The sequence below is a fragment of the Salvelinus sp. IW2-2015 genome, linkage group LG27 (assembly GCF_002910315.2).
Source record: "Salvelinus sp. IW2-2015 linkage group LG27, ASM291031v2, whole genome shotgun sequence".
Taxonomy (NCBI): domain Eukaryota; kingdom Metazoa; phylum Chordata; class Actinopteri; order Salmoniformes; family Salmonidae; genus Salvelinus; species Salvelinus sp. IW2-2015.
In genome coordinates, this window is record NC_036867.1 from 8,798,304 (window position 1) to 8,815,320 (window position 17,017).

At 47.3% G+C, this 17,017-nt stretch overlaps 1 protein-coding gene across 1 annotated transcript in view; it reads right to left on the bottom strand.

Moving 5' to 3' along the window:
* sspo (SCO-spondin) overlaps positions 1-11,861 on the bottom strand; it is a 75,701-nt gene extending 63,840 nt beyond the window's left edge. The window contains 22 exon segments of the mRNA XM_070435689.1: positions 641-775; positions 1,273-1,529; positions 1,899-1,993; positions 2,233-2,440; positions 3,826-4,072; positions 4,265-4,430; positions 4,593-4,811; positions 5,036-5,208; positions 5,370-5,496; positions 6,332-6,473; positions 6,743-6,983; positions 7,111-7,267; positions 7,448-7,573; positions 7,693-7,778; positions 7,932-8,090; positions 8,298-8,400; positions 8,563-8,786; positions 9,253-9,423; positions 9,637-9,719; positions 9,893-10,102; positions 11,358-11,452; positions 11,666-11,861. Of these exon segments, the coding sequence (XP_070291790.1) occupies positions 641-775; positions 1,273-1,529; positions 1,899-1,993; positions 2,233-2,440; positions 3,826-4,072; positions 4,265-4,430; positions 4,593-4,811; positions 5,036-5,208; positions 5,370-5,496; positions 6,332-6,473; positions 6,743-6,983; positions 7,111-7,267; positions 7,448-7,573; positions 7,693-7,778; positions 7,932-8,090; positions 8,298-8,400; positions 8,563-8,786; positions 9,253-9,423; positions 9,637-9,719; positions 9,893-10,102; positions 11,358-11,410 (3,382 nt within the window). The 5' untranslated portion in view covers positions 11,411-11,452; positions 11,666-11,861.
* Positions 11,862-17,017: the final 5,156 nt, after the last annotated feature.

Genomic DNA, 17,017 nt, shown 5'->3' on the forward strand with positions numbered 1-17,017 from the left:
ACAATGGCGGCGGATAATTTTAGAAAGAGAGGGTCCCGATTGTCTAGCCCAGCTGATTTATAAGGGTCCAGGTTTTGCAGCGCTTTCAGAACATCTGCTATCTGGATTTGGGTGAAGGAGAAGCTGGGGAGGCTCGGGCAAGTAGCTGCGGGCGGTGCAGAGATGTTGGCCGGGGTTGGGGTAGCCAGAAGGAAAACATGGCCAGCCGTAGAGAAATGCTTATTGAAATTTTCGATTAACATGGATTTATCGGTGGTGACCGTGTTACCTAGCCTCAGTACAGTGGGCAGCTGGGAGGAGATGCTCTTGTTCTCCATGGACTTTACAGCGTCCCAAAACCTTTTGGAGTTAGAGCTACAGGATGCAAATTTCTGTTTGAAAAAGCTAGCTTTTGCTTTCCTGACTGACTGTGTGTATTGGTTCCTGACTTCACTGAACAGTTGCATATCTTCACAACTGTCTTGGTGTGTTTGGACCATGATAGTTTGTTGGTGATGTGGACACCAAGGAACTTGAAGCTCTCAACCTGCTCCACTAATGATCACCAGTGTGTGTGTGTGTGTTTGTATGTGTCTGTGTGTGTGTGTGTGTGTGTGTGTGTGTGTGTGTGTGTGGTTGTGTGTGTCTTGGTATTCCCTACCTCCGTCCCAGAGCAGAGTGACCCCCAGGCGGGAGGAGAGGGAAACAAACAGACCCACTCTCTCCAGAGTCAGACCACTGCCAGAATACGACTTGGGTAGAGTCACAGGCATGCTATTCACTGTCACGGCTTTACCTGTCACACACAGGGACATAATGGTTAACTTCTTTAGTCTGTATTGTTTTCATCCTGATATGTTAATAGCTAACATCACGAGGAGTGACTTTATAACATGCAACATTGTATTTATATCTCTCAAAGTATCTTCTCTCACGTATCATCCATCCATCCACCCTCCAACCTCTACCCCATCCCTCTCATCAGAACTCCCTCCCTCTACCCCCCCCTCTATCCCCCATCCCTCCTCCCTCTCATCCCAACTCCCTCCGTCTACCCCTCCCCCTTCCATTCTCCCTCCCTCCCTACCTCTACCCCCCATCGTCCTGCTCCCTCCCTTTACCCCTACCCCTTCTATCCCCCTCCCTCCCTCTCTTCTCCCACTCCCAGTTCTAGTCCTTCTCCCTCCCTCCCTCCCCATCGCGCCCACCACCTCCCTTCCTCTCCCTCCCTCTCTCCCCCTCCCTCCCTTTCTCTCCCTCCCTCTCTCCCTATACCCCCCGTCCCTCCCTTACCTCTTAGCAGGTGGATGGCGGTGTTGCCCACACTGAGGCTGACTGACTTGGTGCAGGTGACCCCCGTGCTGCCACAGGGCACGTTCTCCGCCGTCACACTGAACAGACCGCCCGCTTCCTGCGCCAGCACATACTCACAGTCGCCCAGAAAGGAGAAGCAGCGTCCGTCGAACGTCACATAGTGAGGGTCACCCGTTGCCACGCAGGTCCCCGCACATAGGGACTGGCCGCAGTGCCAGCGGCGCTCCTTGCATATGCTGTAGGGAAAGCCCAAATCCCAGGCAACGAGGAGTTAGAGACACTGATGTGCATTTTGTTTTAAAGCGTTTGAAATATTGGTACCATCTAATTCCATAGTGCCAATGTATTGTAATCATTTTGGATCGAGGCCTGCATATTTCTCCTAGTGCATATAGTTTAATAGCTTCATCAGATCAGACATCATGGACATGGACTTCAGACCACTTTTGCACAGTATATAGCTAACTGAGAAATGTAGAATTTGGGTTGAACTATCCTTTTAAGATTCACTGTATTGCCATTCAGAGTTCTAGTGCTCTTTATGGTTATAAAGTGAACCGTTTATTGCTCCCATTTGTTAAACACTTGTTAACCTAGGTGCTTACCACGTGTTGCAGTCTTTGGTGATTGTGTCATTGTTGTAGTACAGTCGACCATTATGGTGACACGGACACTGCTCTGGGAGGACACAGTGACTGCCCTGGGGTGGCAGGAAAATATTTAGGGGAACGGAAATAATGCAGACAATTACATTGATAGAAGCCATAATCTATCTGCAATAATAAAGCTGTCTATGGCTGAGGGGTGACAAGTTTTAATGCTTAGTTTGTGTCTGGAGTTATTCATTGTAATCTTTAATTGCTGAGACATTTCTACTTCATTCTCTATGTGCTGAGATGGGAGGAACGAACATCCAGGTAGGAGGAGGGAGGGACCCACCAGCAGGACGGTCCCCTGGGGGCAGACACAGCCTGCCCGGGGCTCTTGGCAGGGGGAGGTTGGGGGTCCAGGGGATGCCTGTCCCGGTGCATCCAGACTGGAGCAGGTGAGTAGACAGGAGCGTGGAGAGAAGACCAAAGAGCCTGGACACTGGGCTACCTCTGGACACACCTCCTTTGTGCAGTTCCATACCCCACGCTCACACACACTACAGAGAGGGGAGGAAAGTAAAGTGGGAGAGAGATATAAAAACAGAGAAATAAGTGTGTGTGTGTGTGTGTGTGTGTGTGTGTGTGTGTGTGTGTGTGTGTGTGTGTGTGTGTGTGTGTGTGTGTGTGTGTGTGTGTGGCGGGGGGGGGGGGGGGCACTAGCTTGTGCCAACACCACACTCAAGGTACATGTGCACAGGTCAATCTTTTAATTATCTAAGCCAATCCTAAAGCTGAATACAAACTCCACATTACCACACTAATTTCAAACGGGTAATTAAAATGTCAGTTAGGGTGGCAAGTAAAGGACTGCTGTTCAGTGCTATATAACCAGTATGCACCAGCCCGTTGACTCTTGCTGTTATGTGGCAAAGAAATGCAATGAAATCAACCTATCCTGACGCAGCAGAGAGCAGACCATAGAGTGATTTCATCAGAGCTCTTACACCACTGAGATTGGATGAGGGACGAACAAACGGATAACACATTGGAAGTATACCCATTTACATATCACAGTACGATATCATGCCACTGCTTGCAAAAAAACTCAACATATATGGAGACATATATCAAGGTGTATAAAAGATTTATTCACTATTTATTAATGAACGCAGGTTTATATATGGACCCCTATGGTAAAGTGTCACCAGGAAGTGAATAGTTTGCACAATGAACGCACTACTGCGTTAAACAATGGCCCTTCACCGCCATAACTAATTTGAGCTTGAACGACCACACAGTTGACACAATGTTTGTTTTCATCCGATTTTTAGCGACAAAGCTATTCAACAAAGTCTACGGCGTCTACAAATTCCAATGGTTCCATTGGTAGACAAAGTATTTCTGTATCTGCCTTAGGCCTATCTGCCCTGAGGTCAAAGATAACTTCTGCTGACTCATGCCTACCTTCCATTTATGAGAGCTGTTCACCAGCTTCAGACGATAAAGACCTTCACATGCTGTGCCGCCTTCACATGCCGTGTCGGTCACAAAGAGACACAGCGTTTATGGCAGAGATTGTAAAAATCGACCGGGTAACTAAGTTAATTATTATGCCATTCTGTATCTAATTTTCCTTCTCTCTGCTTTTTATTTCTTTCTTTCGATCTATTTTTCTTTCTCTCTCTTTCCATCTGTAAGGTTAGAATTATAGGGATATTGCTTGGGTCTGTATCTGGTGTCTGAAGAATTATCGGGTAGACACCAGGTCAGCCAAGTCACCCTGTGTCTCAAAAGAAAGTGTTGCAATGCAACATCTTCAGTAAAGAGAAAAAGAAGACAATGAAACATACTAAAAAGCCCAGGATCATTGTTGGGTTGAGTGGGGAAATGATAAACCAGGGCATTCAACAAGTCATTTGACTCTTGACCCCTAGGCACGAACCAGGTGTTGCAGTTGTTATGGACGGTACTACCAGGCTGGTACAGCTTGTTTCCCCGCATGCATGGGCACATGGAGACGGGCACACACTGGCCCTTGTCATCCTGTGCCAGGCCTGGAGGGCACTGGCAGCCTGGCACGCAGCTCCGGTTGCTCTGCTCACAGCTCCAGCCCTGCCGGAGGTCAGTACAGGAACCACCGCATGGCCAACCACACTCCTGGTACACCTGTCCCCCTGAACACTGCACCGCTGGAGGAGAGTGGAAGAGTATTGGAAAACGTACATGTATGTTTTCATATTTGATCGGAGTGTTTAATTGATCATTTTCAGACCCTTTGACATTACACAGATTGTGCCCCCAATATTCCAGACGATAGTCAAACCTCCCACTGACATTGGAACATTGTGTAGCGTATTAGGTATATAAACATTGGCTGTTACGGCAGAAGGTGTGGTTGCGCCAGCTGACAGGCACGCCCTCCTGGGCGCAGTGGTGGGCGTAGGCGGTGAGGACGGTACACTGGCAGGCCCTCTGGGGGCCACAGCCACACACCTCGGTCAGACACAGACGCAGGTAGGGCTCCCTCTCCACCACGTCATGACAGGCCTCCAGAGACCAGAGAGAGAGAGATGGAGAAATACACTCATTGTTGGAATGATCTTTACATTTAAACACTGTCAAAATGGACAATTTTACTTGGAAGACAAGACAGTGCTTTTGTTTTGTATTGAGCAGCACACACACGCACACACACACACACACACACACCTGGAACACAGAGCTGTGTATGACAGAGCAGACAATCTCTGCGTACTGTCTCCTCTGGCCGTAGGAGCCACAGGGGTCCAGCGGGGCATCCTGGGGGGGAAGACAGTCCCCTGTGGTGAACTTAGCAGCGAAGGAGGAGACAGTGTTCTCTACGTCCCCCTCGGGAGTGGTGAAGTCATCGTGCTGATTCCAGGTCAATGTACCACACAACCCTCGGATCTGGAGGAAAACACACATCAATTCAATACCACCACAGAGGATGCATTTACACAGGCAGCCCAATTCTGAACTTTTGACAATAATTGGTCTTTTGACCAATCAGATCTTTTGACAATAATTGAGCAACAGATCAGAATTGGGCTGCCTGTGTAAACACAACCAGAGAGTCAGGACCTTGGTTTGGTAAAGAATTAAGTTAGAGTGGGAGCAAGGTAGAGTTTTACCTTGTGAGCAAAGCCAGGCTGCAAGGTGATGAGGGCCAGGGGCCCGTCCAGATGCCACAGGAGCTGTGCCCCGAACGTCTGGACCACCAGGAAGGAGGATGAGGACCTCCGCACCACCAAGTCCCCCGTCACCACTGGCAGCGCCTCCCTTTGGCCATTCAGGGTCACTGCACCTGGAACAGGACAACAAAGCACCACATATTTTGTTTTCCTGCATAGAGGGCGCTGCACCAGCCAGTTCAAACTGATTGGTTGATTGAGTGATTGAGTGATTAAAAACACATTCCAGACAACACCAATGCAATGGCAATAAACAGAAGTTATGTCAGCCCACCTGTGTCGGTGATGGTCACTGTGGTACGTAGAGCGGTGACAGATATCTCTCTCAGACAGCCCTGTCCGCCACCCACCACACACTCTCCACCTCGAATTCTCACTACCAGCTTCCTGTCCACAAAGTCCTGCATATACACAACAAATGTTTTCCCTCTAATAAACAGACTTAGACACACTAGCAAAGACACATAGATGTGTCTTGGTGATCTTCAAATTTTAGGAAGAAAAACTTAAGATATCTCCAATTAACTAACAGCTAATCAAAAGCCTAACTTTTCACGAGAGCCATCGGGGTTTGATACTGACAGATTCTAAAGGAGCAATATGTAATAAGACAAAGGAAAAATGTCAGATGATGTCTTGAGTGACACTTTCTACAGGAAATGTGCTTTTAACTTAGCATAATACACAAATCCCCATAGAAATCTGTCAGTTTAAGCTAGAGATATTTGTTTTTGCATTGGTTGTGCCTCAATCCATCGCATCCGCCTACGAAACACTTCGCATCTGCGTTGAAAAGTGACAGAGCTAGAGCGATGTTTGTCAGACCATGAGACATCCCAAAAATCGGTCTTCTTACAAAATTGTCTGTAGAGTCCGAACGGTTTGGCCTACAAACCATTTTTCATCTCAATGGAAAGATGAGACTCTCACGAACATGATGGTGTTCTCCATTTTGCTCTACGACCCTCACAAGTGTCTTGGGACTCGTCTGAAGTCGGTACAGCCGATCTGCCAACTTCTGTCTGTAACGTCCGAACCATTTGAGCTACATACCAATATGACTCCTCTGTGTAAAGGTTTCACTCTCACGAACATGTACATGTCAGTTGTTTCTTTAAACAATTCCATATAGCTTACTAGCACCCCCTCCCCCACCCCTTCCCCGGCTTAGACTCTTATGGGTTAACTTTCAGTTATATCCAGTTACTATAGAGACGGTTCCTGATGGCATCTTACCTCTATGGCAGTGAAGCCACAGTCCCCTCCCTGCAGAGAGTACCTCTTCTTGTCGAAGGTAGACACCTGCAAACCACCCATTAGGCTGCACTGGGCAGCACACCTCTCCCCTGAACACTGCCACGCACCTGCTCGACACACACTGAGACGGGGGACACAGAGAGAGAGAATGAGATTTAGAGGGAGCAAGTAAGTTTGGGGGGGTTGTCGGAGAGGGGTGAGAGAGAGAGACAATGAGAGAGAGAAAAGAAAGGTATGAAGGGGGGTGATAGGGAGGGATGGGTCGGAAGAGAGGACATAAAAAAAAAACATATTAATGAATGAGGACCCCTTTAAGCTTTTAAGAATAACATTGGCTGCCCACATTTTCAGGACACCTCCAATAATGGACATGTAATTCCAGCCACTCACCAGGTGTTGCACCTCTGCTGGATGGTGTTTCCTGACTGGTAGGTGTGTCTGCGGTGGAAACAGGGGCAGTCGTCCCTCCTCAGGCAGAGCCCCTGGTGCAGGTAGAGCCCAAAGGGGCACTCACACCCCCCTACACACTCCTCCCTGCACTGGCCCGAGGCAGGGGGTTGAGGGGAAGAGCAGCTAGGGGGGCAGGAGGACACGCAGTCGGAAAACACCTGCCCCCGCGGACACACACGCCCTGGGGGAGAGAGAGAAAGAGAGCGAGAGAGAGAGAGAGAGAGAAAGAAAGTTCACCCCTAACAGAGAATGGGTATTTCCTGGTACTTTCCAATACTGGAGGTCTGGAGGGGGCTGTGGGGCCTTACCACACAGTCCTGAGCTCCTCCAGCTGATGATGACGTGTTGTTGGGCACACTCGCGGGCATAGCTGGCCAGAGTATCACACGTGGCGTCCTCTCTTTCTCTGGTCCCCAGGCTGCAGTGCAGGTACAGACATGTGTCAATGTAGGCCGCTAGGTCCACCTGACCAGAAAGGCAAAGTCATGGGTTTCACAGCAGGATTATTGGTTACCATTGTTATACCATTGCTGAAATATTATATTATATTGTTGGAAATCTGTTTGTGTAATATGGAAAGTGAGTTGTACGTGTTTGTGTGTGTGCATGTTAACACAAAGCATGACTTATGTTGGAGTTCCTCACCCTGTGGTGACACTGTGTAAAGGGGCTCTCCAGCAACCGGTGACACACTGACTCTGCCTCCCTGCGCAGAGCAGAGTCCCCTGTGACATCACAGCTGTGGCCTAGCTCTGCTGCGTCGTTGCAACCCTGAGAAACATGGAGGCAGGGAGAACTAAATGACCCAGAATGCCTAAAACGTTCAAAGCTCAAGTCTTTCTGAAGGCTCTACTGTATATATTTAGCCTAGTTTTCAGATGGTACTATGCCTCAGTCTGATGGTCAGGCACTCGCCACGAATTCCCAAAACTGGCAGCGTACTCCGATACACTCCCAGTCATTGTGGTGAAGTCATCTATGAGGACACAGGAAAGATAGTTGAAGGACCACAGAGAAAAAGTCACTAGTGTTCCAACATTGTCATAGCCTTACGATCAGTAAGGTGCAATCAGTACTCATGAAGGAGATAAGGAAAGGAAGCTAGGAAGCCCCTGTCTGGTCCCCTCACCGTCTGCATTGTTGTTATAGACTCCACACAACCCTCTGGTGGTGGCAAGGTGTTCTGTGGTGACCGTCAGGTACACGGTGTAGCCCATGTCGAACTTCACCCGCACCCCCAGACCGCTCTCCACAAACACAAAGTCCCCCAGCCAATGCACACTCACTCCTGTACACAGACACAGTGAGGGGAGGGAAGGAAGGCATGGTAAAAAAAAATTGTCATGGTATAGGCTAGCTAACGAAACAGGGGGTAGGTATTGTGTGAAGGTGAATGTGAGCTTGCTTGGCAACAATGTCAGAACTGACAGACGGAAGAGAAGGAAGGGAGTAGTCAAGCGTTTCAACTGTTCTGACTAGAGGGTGTTGGAATTACCATTTTGAAAGAGCGGTTCTCCTTGAGGAACTAGCAATCCATTTAATGTTAGGTTCCTGAGGTGAACAGAGACCAGGTCTAATCCCAGCATCATCCTCAGCGCCTGGGAGAATGACAAATCAGAAATGATGTATTTTTATTCAACCCAAAGCGCTCCACATTCTATAGCATCCACCAAGCTACTTTGTGGGAGAACACTCCACACATAGGCTAACACAGTGGAGAGACAAGGAGTGATAGTTCAGCTCATCGGAAGCTACTGTACCTTGCTGCAGTCTCCCCGACCGTTACACACAGTGCTGATGTACACAGCCCATGTCCCATCTGTAGACGATGCTAGGACGTACGTACAGTCGCCCTGGAAATGGAAGTGCTTTCTGTCAAAGGTACGATAGTGAGCCCCTCCCCAGCTCAGACAGGTGGCCGAGCCCTGGGGGTTCCGGGCGCTCCCCAAATGACCCCCCCGCACGAGGGGAGACGACTGGGAGTCTAAGAGGAGAGAAATGGATAGAGTCGGGGAGAGAAATGGAGAGAAATGAAGAGAAATGGAGAGAGGAAAAGTCAACGGAGAGTGTTGAATAGATTCCTTACTCTTCATCTTCACATGTGAATCATTATGTTGACTCAAAGCAGCTCCACGTCAAGGCCACAAAGGAATAACTGCCTGTCTTTAACTGGCAGACATATCTATAACCATCTCCTCTGATAAATGTTCCCAAGAACCTCAGCCTTTAACCCCACGAGACAAACATCTGACAGTCTAGACCTAGTGATCTTTATCAAGTACATTAGACATGCAAAGCCATTAGAGAATATAGAGCAGTGTTTGGTTCTCAATTAGACAATTTTCCTCTGTCAAATTCGACCACTAACAAATGTTGTCCTCAATCAGTGTAATACTGTGAGTGGCAGAGAGGGCGGCGCTGTGGAGAGCGGTACAGCCTACAGCACTGACCAGCCAGCAGGGTGTAGGTACAGGACAGGCAGGTCTGGTCAGACGCGTTCCTCCAGCTCAGGCCCCACAGGCTGCCACAGCACTGCTCCATGGGCATCAGAGAGGAGTTGTGCACCCCTGGGAAGTCCTCGCAGCTCCATGTGGAGTAGCAGTGGCCCCGCACACCCACGCCTGGACCAGAAACGGGGGACAGTATGAGAGAGAGAAACGGAGCTAGTCAGACAGAATGATGAGGAAATATGTTGAATTCTTCTCAATATGCAGTCCATTTTTTTGTTCCTCCTGCTGTCAGAAGTCTACTAATAGCCAATGTAATCATTAAGATGGACACACATGGCGTCAATCGAAAGTGAATAGTACTACTGTATAGTAAGTTGTTATTACCCTGTGAACAGCGCGGTCCTCCCCAGCCTTCGCAGCACCCCCTCACAGTCTTATTCACCCTCTGGGTCTCCATCTCAGCGGGTCTGCTCAAAACACATACAGTATATGTATTACTGCACAAGGCAACACACAATACACTCAATAGCTGGCATCTTCATTTTGTTCTTATACATTCAAGTCATTGCAGCTTTCATATCATTACTGAACATTTTGGTGTTATAGTACATTTTTGGAGTCATAGTAATCATCTCCTCACTTGTATAAGAAGCAGACTGCCTTGCGACCCAGTTGTTTGTAGTACAGTGCAATGCCGTCATCCCCCCCATGCTTGTGGCGCATCCTATCCACATCCAGCCTCCAGTCCTGCGTGTTGTATTGGTACACCTTGGAACAGTCCACTTCACGCTGAAGACGGGGGGAAATGATCCGGTCCCCTCTTTCCTCCACTGTGTGTTCACACCAGTGCCTGGGGCGGTGATAAACAACATGAAATGAATAATATAATATAATAATAGATGCCATTTAGCAGACACTTTTATCCAAAGTGACATAGAGTCATGCATGCATACATTTTACATATGGGTGGTCCAAAGAATCCAACCCACTTTCCTGGCATTGCAAGCGCCATGCTTGTGTTTAGCTGGGCGGTGTGCTTAACTGGAAGGTCCAAGTAGGGAGTGTCTGCACCAGAGTCCAACAACGCCTCTATTTCCGGACGTAGAAAACAATGCTCCCTTTCTAAAATGTGTTCAAAGAGATTATCCTGAGATATGGCATCACAGTCTGGCTCGGCAATTTATCAGTCCAACTAAATTCTCTAATTGCCTCCTGACACAAACTGCCATGAAGGCCAATGTGTGTGAGGCGGCATCCATCCCTGCAGACTATTTCTGAACACACCGTTATCAGACACACGCAGAAACTTATTTCAGACCCCATCCCCTGTGCTTCACTCTGAGGAGGCTATCAGCTCCTCCCCTCAGGCAGACGCTATAGGGTCCCTACATGCTGAACAGGTATAAGCAGTCCTTCATTCCCTTGTCCATCAAATACCTGAACAGCAATAAGTAATGCTGGGCTGTGTTAGTAGGTCACTGACTAAATGTGCAATATGTATTATGTATATGGCTATATGAGAAGTGGTGAATGTGTATATTGGGAAACAAGCAATGTATGTATTATGTTGAGTGTGTAATGTACAGTGTCTATTTTGTATACAGCAGTACTGGGTGTTTAAGACAATTTTCCCCCTTGGGGACATTAACGTTCATCCTATCTTATGCTCTATAATCTGAACTGCTCGTAATCTATACTGTATATCCTATCGTTTACATATCAGTTTATTACTTTGGATACTACCTTCTTCTATTTTTTTGTATTATTATTGATTATTGTACTGCAATGTTAAGGGAGCTATCGCACAAGCGTTTCACTGCACCTTTTATACATGCTGTAAACTGTGTAGCCCTACGTGACAAATAAAATAGGATTTTATTTGATTTTTCTACCAACTGAGCAAAAGAGGAGTGAAAAATAATTTAAGTGAAAAAAAGGGAAGCATGGAACCATGGTGTAAAAACAAAGGGAAAACGATTTGTAAATATGATTAACTTGTCAGAAAAAAGCACCCCTTCCAATAGCTATATAGTTTAGTAAATGTAATGTAAAGCAATAGAAATTGTGTTTCCTTTCTCTTAGACTCTACGGTGGTCAGTTCTTACCCCATCACCATCACCACACGCAGTCCAAGCAGAGACATCAGTAGAGTCCACATACTGCTCACTCTCTCCGCTCTGTGATGCCTTGGAATAGCCCTCTGAGGGAAAGAAATTATCTCTCAATATTTATACACATACAGGAGTAAAATGTTAAACTGTGGTTGTGCAACCCTTTATTATATTGAGTGACTAAGGCAACAAATACATGTTTACATAGGCAGAGATGACACAGGTTACTCAAGAACAATAAGATAAACTGGGGATAAAATACAGCCAACTGAAGGCAATGAGTAGAATAATAGAATTCTCACCTGGATATAACTGGTTTCAGATAGAGCTTGGCACTTCAATAACCTGGGGGTATTCCTTTGACTGTTGATCCTAATATGGTATACCACTGATTTACTTCCCTTTCCTAGATCAAGGTATCTTCGTTTTCTTTCTCTCTGTCAGGTCCTGAAAGTATATTCTCAGGAAGGGGATCTGTTGCTTTATAAGGGGCGGGTGCCCCTTTCACGGGGTTTTAAACGGTGTCCGATTCCCAGAGGAGCACAGTGCCATCTGAGGAGCACGTCATTGGCTGAGAAGCTTGAGGGCCACAGCTGGGAGGGCCGCCATTGGCCACCAGACGGAAGGATGGTGACACTCGGACCTCCTGCCTGTCTAACGGTACAGGACCTAGCAGGATTGGGGCTGAGGGAGGAAGAAGGAGGAAGGAGGGGGAAGTGGGTGACACAGGGTGACACAGAGGGGGTACAGGCAAAGAGAGAGAGACATCATCCATGATGGAGGGATATGTTTGTGCTGGTACTAATCCTATAAAGAGAGGCGTTTCGGGAAGGATGGCAGTGGCGTTTATTTAATAAAACATGTCAATGGACAGGAGCCGGGGGGCTGTCAACCCAGCCAATATCCCTGGCCTGACCCTTTGACCCCCAGAGAAAGGAGACACAAACACAGCTGCCACCAAAGCCCTGCCTGTCTGTAGCTCTCATCTGGAGCATGGCAGCCATTTTGGATCCATTCGCGGCCACAGCCCTTCAACACACTTCACTAGTTACCAGAGAGAGAAAGAAGTGAGTTAACTCTCAGACCGGGTTTCCATCGACTGTGATTAAATGCTTGATTCAGCTAGTTCCGGAACCAACTACTTTGTTTCCACAGAACAGAAGTAGATAAGACATCAATCTCCCAGTGTTATGTCCCACTGGGCACACATTGGTTGAATCAACATTGTTTCCACGTCATTTCATTGTTTCCACGTCATATCATGGGATATGTTCCGGGTAGCCTCTGAGAATAACATTGACGTATATACGGACAGGGTGACTGAGTTCATCAGGAAGTGTATAGGGGATGTTGTCACCACTGTGACTATTAAAACCTACCTAGCAGCATTCGCACAAAACTGAAAGTGCGAACCACCGGTGACTTGGAATATGGTTGAATACAAAAAGTGTAGTTATTCACTCCGTAAGGCAATCTAACAGGCAAAACGGTAGTACAGAGACAAAGTGGAGTCGCAATTCAACAGCTCATACACGAGACATATGTTGCAGAGTCTACAGAAAATCACGGAATACAAAGGGAAAACCAGCCACGCGGCGGACAGCGACGTCTTGCCCAGGGACAAGCTAAACACCTTCTTCGCCCGCTTTGAGTATAACACAGTGCCACCGACGTGGCCCGCTCCCAAGGACTGTGGGCTCTCGTTCTCCGTGGCCGACGTGAGTAAGATATTTAAGCGTGTTAACCCTCGCAAGTCTGCCGGCCCAGACAGCATCCCTAGCCGCGTCCTCAGAGCATGCGCTGACCAGCTGCCTAGAGTATTTACAGATGTATTCAATCTATCCCTATCCCAGTCTGCTGTCCCCACTTGCTTCAAGATGTCCACCATTGTTCCTGTACCCAAGAAAGCAAATGTAACTGAACTAAATGACTATCGCCCCGTAGCACTCACTTCTGTCATCATGAAGTGCTTGGAGGGGCTAGTTAAGGATCATTTCACCTCTACTTTACCTGAAACCCTAGACCCACTTCAATTTGCATACCGCACCAATAGATTCACAGACGATGCAATCGCCATCGCACTGCACACTGCCTTATCCCATCTGGACAGGAGAAATACCTATGTATAGCTCAGTCTTCAACATCATAGTACCTCCAAGCTCATCATCAATCAATCAATCAAATGTATTTATAAAGCCCGTTTTACATCATAAAGGTTGGGACCCTGGGTCTGATATCCGCCCTATGCAACTGGGTCCTGGACTTCCTGACGGGCCAGCCCCAGGTGGTGAAGGTAGGAAACAACACCTCCACTTCGCTGATTCTCAACACAGAGGCCCCACAAGGGTGCGTGCTCAGCCCCCTCCTGTACTCCCTGTTCACCCATGATAATGCCCTCGAAGCCGGTGTTTGGACTGTGTCTCGGGCCTAACAACACCCGTGCCAATATATCCTCCAAACACCGGCTTCTCTGGCATTATTCATCAACAATCCATTGATTAATTAGTAGAATTGCAGAGGATAGAATGTTGTTGAAGGTTATTGGTTGCCAGAGTGATTTGTTGTGGAAACACATTGGTAATACCAAAACTAACCCAGTTGCTAGACCTGCAAATATATAATGTCCTATAACAGCTCCCTCATTTTATTAGCATTGTGATAATGATGGGTTGTGGCTAGATGGTATACAGCTACGGATGGACGTGACACATAAATTGTCAAAATCGTCATTCTGTGTCGTTTTGGGGAGAATTTTATCATTTTAACAAACTCTAATTCTAACCATGTTCCTAACCTTAACGTAATTATCCTAACCTGCTGCATACGTTTTCTTAACCTGCTTCGAAAAGTCAATTATGTTCGTAGCTCTACAGGGGGCCTGTGATGGCAAGTTCACAAAGTCATGCAACGTATCATTTATATAAGCAAAATTAGGTATGTAAATACTAGTTTGGTGCCAATCCAGGCACCAGTAAACACTGCAAACCCATACCATACTGTATAATGGCATGTCATTTCTATAGACACTGATAATCTTGTCTCTTCCTCCATGGCCTGAAGTTTCAAATGACTTTGAGGATTTCATATGATATCCACAGGTTTTCTATGAGATAAGTATAGGGTTAGAGTAGTGTGTTGCTGAGGAACAGGGACAACACAGTGTGTTCCCCTGGATGGTTTTCTAGAAGGCTGTAAAATAAAGAGACTAATTTCCTTTTCGGGGGTTCACCTTAAATCCGTCTTACCAAATTTCTATCAGCATGTTAAATGTGCAACCAGAGGGAAAAAAACTCTGGACCACCTTTCCTCCACACACAGAAAGGCATACAAAGCTCTCCCTCGCCCTCCATTTGGCAAATATGACCATAATTCTATCCTCCTGATTCCTGCTTACAAGCAAAAATTAAATCAGGAAGCAGCAGTGACTCGGTCAATAAAAAAGTGGTCAGATGAAGCAGATGCTAAACTACAGGACTGTTTTGCTAGCACAGACTGGAATATATTCCCGGGATTCCTCCGGTTGCATTGAGGAGTACACCACATCAGTCATTGGCTTCATCAATAAGTTCATTGATGACGTCGTCCCCACAGTGACCGTACGTACATACCCCAACCAGAAGCCATGGATTACAGGCAACACCTGCACTGAGCTAAAGGCTAGAGCTGCCACTTTCAAGAAGCTTGTAAGAAATCCCGCTATGCCCTCCGACGAACCATCAAACAGGCAAAGCGTCAATACAGGACTAAGATTGAATCGTACTACACCGGCTCTGACGCTCGTCGGATGTGGCAGGGCTTGCAAACTATTACAAACTACACAGCCAAGAGATGCCCAGTGACACGAGCCTACCAGACGAGCTAAACAACTTCTATGCTTGGTTCGAGGCAAATAACACTGAAACATGCATGAGAGCACCAGCTGTTCGGGAAGACTGTGTGATCACGCTAACCGCAGCCGATGTGAGTAAGACCTTTAAACAGGTCAACATTCACAAGGCCGCAGGGCCAGACGGATTACCAGGACGTGTACTGCGAGCATGCGCTGACCAACTTGCAAGTGTCTTCACTGACATTTTCAACCTCTCCCTGTCCAAGTCTGTAATAACAACATGTTTCAAGCAGACCACCATAGTCCCTGTGCCCAAGAACACTAAGGTAACCTGCCTAAATGACTATGAAATGAACGCTGCGCTGTAGTCAATGAATAGCATTCTCACATAGGTGTTCCTTTTGTCCAGGTGTGCACTCACGTCTGTAGCCAGCACTCACGTCTGTAGCCATGAAGTGCATTGAAAGGCTGGTCATGGATCACATCAACACCATTATCCCAGAAACCCTAGACACACTTCAATTTGCATACGGCCCTAACAGATCCATAGATGATGCAATCTCGATTGCACTCCACACTTCCCTTTCCCACCTGGACAAAAGGAACACCTATGTGAGAATGCTATTCATTGACTACAGCTCAGCGTTCAACACCATAGTGCCCTCAAAGCTCATCAATAAGCTAAGGACCATAGGACTAAACACCTCCCTCTGCAACTGGATCCTGGACTTCCTGACGGACGGCCCCCAGGTGGTAAGGGTAGGTAACAACACATCTGCCACGCTGATCCTCAATGCAGGGGCCCCTCAGGGGTGTGTGCTCAGTCCCCTCCTGTACTCCATGTTCACTCATGACTGCACGGCCAGGCACAACACCAACACCATCATTAAGTTTGCCGATGACACACCAGTGGTAGGCCTGATCACCGACAACGACGAGACAGTCTATAGGGAGGAGGTCAGAGACCTGGCCATGTGGTGCCAGGACAACAACCTCTCCCTCAATGTGATCAAGACAAAGGAGATGATTGTGAAAGACAGGAAAAGGAGGACCGAGCACGCCCCCATTCCCATCGACGGGGCTGTAGTGGAGCAGGTTGAGAGCTTCAAGTTCCTTGGTGTCCACGTCACCAACATACTACCATGGTCAAAGCACACCAAGACAGTCGTGAAGAGGGCACAACAGAACCTATTCCCCCTCAGGAGACTGAAGAGATTTGGCATGGGTCATCATATCCTCAAAAGGTTCTACAGCTGCACCATCAAGAGCATCCTGACTGGTTGCATCACTGCCTGGTATGGCAACTGGTCAGCCTCTGACCGCAAGGCACTACAGAGGGTAGTGCATACAGCCCAGTACATCACTGGGGCCAAGCTTCCTGCCATCCAGGATCTCTATACCAGGCGATTTCAGAGGAAGGCCCAAAAAATGGTCAAAGACTCCAGCCACCCTAGTTATAGACTGTTCTCTCTGCTACCAAGTCTAGGTCCAAGAGGCTTCTAAACAGATTCTACCCCCAAGCCATAAGACTCCTGAATATTTCATAAAACGGCCACCCATACTATTTGCATTGCCCCCCCCTTTTACACCGCTGCTACTCTCTGTTGTGATCATCTATGCATAGTCACTTTAATAACCCTACCTACATGTACATATTACCTCAACTAACCGGTGCCCCCGTACATTGACTCTGTACCGGTACCCCCCCTGTACATAGTCTCACTATTGTTATTTTACTGCTGGTCTTCAATTACTTGTTACTTTTATTTCTTATTCATATGTTTTTTAACTGCATTGTTGGTTGACTCTCTGAGGTCATTAAAGA